Source organism: Penaeus monodon, chromosome 42 (assembly GCF_015228065.2).
Source record: "Penaeus monodon isolate SGIC_2016 chromosome 42, NSTDA_Pmon_1, whole genome shotgun sequence".
NCBI classification, from domain to species: domain Eukaryota; kingdom Metazoa; phylum Arthropoda; class Malacostraca; order Decapoda; family Penaeidae; genus Penaeus; species Penaeus monodon.
In genome coordinates this window covers 11,414,736-11,419,022 of record NC_051427.1, presented here as the reverse complement: position 1 = coordinate 11,419,022, position 4,287 = coordinate 11,414,736, and the positions used below count along the sequence as shown (strand labels likewise).

The 4,287-nt window shown below is 42.1% G+C and overlaps 1 protein-coding gene across 1 annotated transcript; it reads right to left on the bottom strand.

The window, feature by feature from the left end:
- Window positions 1–1,515: 1,515 nt before the first annotated feature.
- Window positions 1,516–3,739, bottom strand: LOC119599002 (oplophorus-luciferin 2-monooxygenase non-catalytic subunit-like). Its single transcript, XM_037948743.1, has 4 exons — window positions 3,030–3,739; window positions 2,700–2,858; window positions 2,409–2,513; window positions 1,516–2,047 (listed from the first exon to the last, which is right to left on the bottom strand). Exons 1-4 carry the CDS (start codon window positions 3,118–3,120, stop codon window positions 1,905–1,907), a joined length of 498 nt encoding a protein of 165 aa, XP_037804671.1. The 5' UTR covers window positions 3,121–3,739; the 3' UTR covers window positions 1,516–1,904.
- Window positions 3,740–4,287: the final 548 nt, after the last annotated feature.

Below are 4,287 nucleotides of genomic sequence, written 5' to 3'. Positions count from 1 at the left end.
TTCCTCTCCTTTTTATCATCATTTCTATTTTTCCATTCCTTTTCCTTTTCTTTCTTTTAACTTTGACGAAAATGACTCAAAAATTTTCATAAATTGAATTTTGTGTTCTGCAAAATACATTACTATGCAACCGCGTGAGGTTCGGCCGTTTAATTAAAGATAATCAAAACAAGATGAAAAGCAAACAGATAATAGGACAAAATTGCCCATTAGGAATAGGACTTAAACACAATATATTTTCCTTGCATGGTCAAAGGTCAGATTTTGTTCAAAAGACTACATGCTTTTCTGGATATTATTTAGACTGATCATTTATCTATTTACGGTTATTTTAGTGATCTATGTCAAGTAAATATTTATGTTCTAACAGTTTAACTATTCTCTACCCCTCATTTCTTTTTTTTCCATTCGCTCTACCCCCCCTTTCTGTATCTTCTGTGTACTTTCTCTCTCTCTCTCTATCTATCTCTATCTATCTATCTGTCTTTTTCTTTCCATATCTTTTTCCTTTTTTTCTCTCTCTCTTTCTTTCTTCTCCCTCTCTCTATTTCTAATCCTCTCTCTTTCATCTCTCTCTCTCTCTCTCTCTCTCTCTCTCTCTCTCTCTCTCTCTCTCTCTCTCTCTCTCTCTTTCTCTTTTCTTTTCTCTCTCTCTCTCTCTCTCTCTCGCTCTCTTCTCTCTCTCTCTCTCTCTCGCTCCTTTTCTCTCTCTCTCGCTCTCTCTCTCTCTCTCTCTCTCTCTTAAATGTATGTAAAGACCATGTTAATTTTTTTACGTTTGTCCATGAATGAATTAATAAAAATAAAATTTCTCGGGAATAAAAGTACTTTAATCTCTATGCGGCGAGTGCAGAGTATCGAGTCCGTAATATAACGCTAGCCGCCCTTCTAAGTTAGGACGTAATACTACGTCACCCGCCGTCGAATCGTTCTCTCCATTTAGTGCTTGTTAGTGACCCTTTCTCTGCTGCATGCTTGAAATACCTATGAACACACTTTTCTATCTGTTATCTGTCTACTTTTCCTTGCTGATTATCTTCCTTCTTTCTTCATTCCCGCTCTGCTTCTCTCTCTTCTCGCCTTCTTCTCCTGTTTCTCGTCTCTATCTCACTCTCATTATATTTCTCCTTTATATATATATTTCTTTTTCACTGGGGCTCTGGATGTTTGTTCTCTTTCTTCCTTTTCTTCTTTTTCTTCTTTTTCTTGACAGTGTATCTCTTTGTGAACGTCTTTTGACGAAAAAGATGCGCACAGACACACACCGTGTGTGTGTGCGTATATGTGTATATATATATGTGTGTGTGTGTGTGTGTGTGTGTGTATACATACAATATATATGTATGTATAGTTTCCTGTTAGTTTTCAAGCTGTTAGTTTCCAAGCGATAATGAAGGTAGTTAACAGTCTATCGTCTTGCAGGAAGAAATATTTGGATGAACTTTCTTGTCTATTTTGAGCTATTTTGCAGTTTCTATTTATCAGTTCGTATTGAGGGGAAAGATTAACATTAAGTTTTACCTCGAATCTCTGCAAGACATCTTTATTGGATCAATTTTATCGACACAAATTAAATGTGAAAGCTGTGGTAATCCGGTTTCACTCCAGGATAATCACTAATTCATTTAAGAAAGATTTTAATGGGATTTCAAACTGGCAACCACAAGAAACTAAAAATCACTGTAATAGCATGCAATAGCCATAGTTCCTACCACCAATGATAATAACAAAGATAATGATGTGAATAGTGATAATAATAGTCATAATAATAATAATGGTAATGAAAATGATAATAATAATTGAAGCCTATCACTGTGTACAAACTATAACAGATTACACCAGAGAGCAGTTAAGGCGTCAAGCGACTCCTCTGTCACGAGCGGTCCCCCTCCCGCGCACCTTCTTCAGCAGAGGTTCTCGTACATGGCCGGGTCGAGGTCCGCCAGCAGCTGCCCGTTGAAGCAAGCGGCGTCGTCGGCGATCCAGGCCATCAAGTCGGGTCTTGTGACGAGCCAGGCGACGTCGCACTCGCAGCTCAGGGGGTTTCCTGGTGGGGAACGAGAGGCCGGAAGCTAGCAAGGGAGGAAGGTGAAGCCCGAGATTGGAGGTGGATGGGTGTGTATTTCGTAGCTTTGTTCCTCCCCTTATTATGTATCAGGTGAAGCAATATTGGCTTCGTGCTTTTGGTTATACGAGATTCCTGTTTCACTGCATAAGGGTAGGTACAGAAAATACATTGGGAGTGAAGAGGAACATATGTATTGAATAACCCTTTTCTCTTTTATTTAATTGCTTAAAAACTAGTCTCTCAAGTTTCATTTCTAAATTTAAATTTTTTCTCCCTTACCACCACCCTTACTCCCACCTCCTGCTCCTCTTCCAGCAGGAAGCTTCAGAGGAGACTCTACCTTCGAGGAAGATCGAGACCTTGTCCTCCAGCAGCGGCCGGAACACTGCTTCGTCCAGGACCGTCAAGGAGTTGCCATCGAGCCGAAGGTCTGCACCGCTGATGCCTGCGTTGGGATTTCGTGGAGGGGAATCTTAGTTATTTTGATATTATTCATATTTTCATCTTGGAAGATCAGGACATTTATCACTACTACTAAAAGGTTTCCATGAAAAAAAAAAATATTATTATAAAATAATAATAGTAATATAAATTTGAAACAGAGAAATAGCTAAGGAAAAGCACTAATCACCTGTGATGGCGAAAGGTTCAATAATGCTGATGTCGTTTCCGGACAAAACAAGGTCCTGAAAGAAATCACTGGCAACCGCGAGAGCCCCTTCTTGGATGCGGCTCAGCTTGTTGTTCGGGATATAGATGTTCCGCAGGTGCGGGAGGCCGGCAAAGGTTCCTGAAGCGAAGCCAGAAATCTCCGGCGATTAGGAAGACCGTTTCTAAAAGCAAGTTACTTACGTTTTAAAAGTTGTCGTTTATGGACACACAAATATACACACACGTATATGCATGTGTTTTACTTACGCGTAGGTTTGTGAATGTTTATGAGTGTCTAGGAATGTTTTACCTGGGGTAATTTGTTGCAAATTATTTCCTTCAAAATAGAACACTTCTAAATTCGGAACACGTTTGAAGCCGTCAACTGGGACATCGCTCATGCGGTTGAAGCTCAGCGAGACCAGCGTAAGAGAGTCAGAATTCAGTTCGGGAAACTGGTCGAGGTTGTTGCTAATATAAGTATAACTGCCTTAGAGATGTGAACAAGGGAAGCTCATGAAAAGGAAATTTCGATATTTTGTTATAGGATAAGCCAATACGCTTAACGGTCGAGTAACTATGCGAAAAGGCTTCCTCCTGCACCTCCGTAAGCCCAGATACTATAATGACAACTTCGTCGATGGAAACCACGCCCAAGTCCCCTTTCCGAAGCACGTCCAGCCTGTCGCTATATCGCACATCCAGCCGCCAGTGCTGCGTGAAAGGGAAGTGCGCGGAGAACACCCTGGCCAGTTCGTCATTGTCCACGTCAGAGCAATACATGTTCAAGTTGTAGGAGCCATAGACGTTGCACTCGCAGGGAAGGATGTCCTCCGCTTCAGGGCAAGGGAGGTCGCGAGAACCAAGTCCTTCCAGCGTAGGATCAGCGTATCCTTCGGCCACACTCACGAGCGCCGCGGCCAACAGCGGGACGAGGAAGTGCATCGTGGGGCACAATCGACTAGCTTTGTGGCGGACCGTTGGGCGCCTCGCTTTTAAGACGGACGCGTGGGCTGGATAACGCTGAAGATAAGGAGTGATACGGTCTAATAAGCATGGAAATGTGTGAAAAATATATAGGTGAACATATGATTTACTTGCATATACTTTCATGCATAGATGCTATATACACACATTTATTTACATTTATGCACATATATACCTATATGTGTTTACGCACACACACATACATGTGTGGATGTGTGAGTGAGTGTGTGTGTGAGTTGTGTGTGTGTGTGTGTGTGTGTGTGTGTGTGTGTGTGTGTGTGTGTGTCTATATGTGTGTGTGTGTCTATATGTGTGTGTGTGTATGTGTGTGTTGTCTGTGTGTATGTGTGTGTGTGTGTGTGTCTATGTGTGTGTGTGTGTGTGTGTGTGTGTGTGTGAATGAGAGAGAGAGAGAGAGAGAGAGAGAGAGAGGAGAGAGAGAGAGAGAGAGAGAGAGAGAGAGAGAGAGAGAGAGAGAGAGAGCGAGAGAGAGAGAGGGGGGGAGGAGAGAGAGGGGGGGGAGGAGGGGGAAGAGAAAGAGAGAGATAGATATGACCTCGTTTGTAACATCCACGAAACCC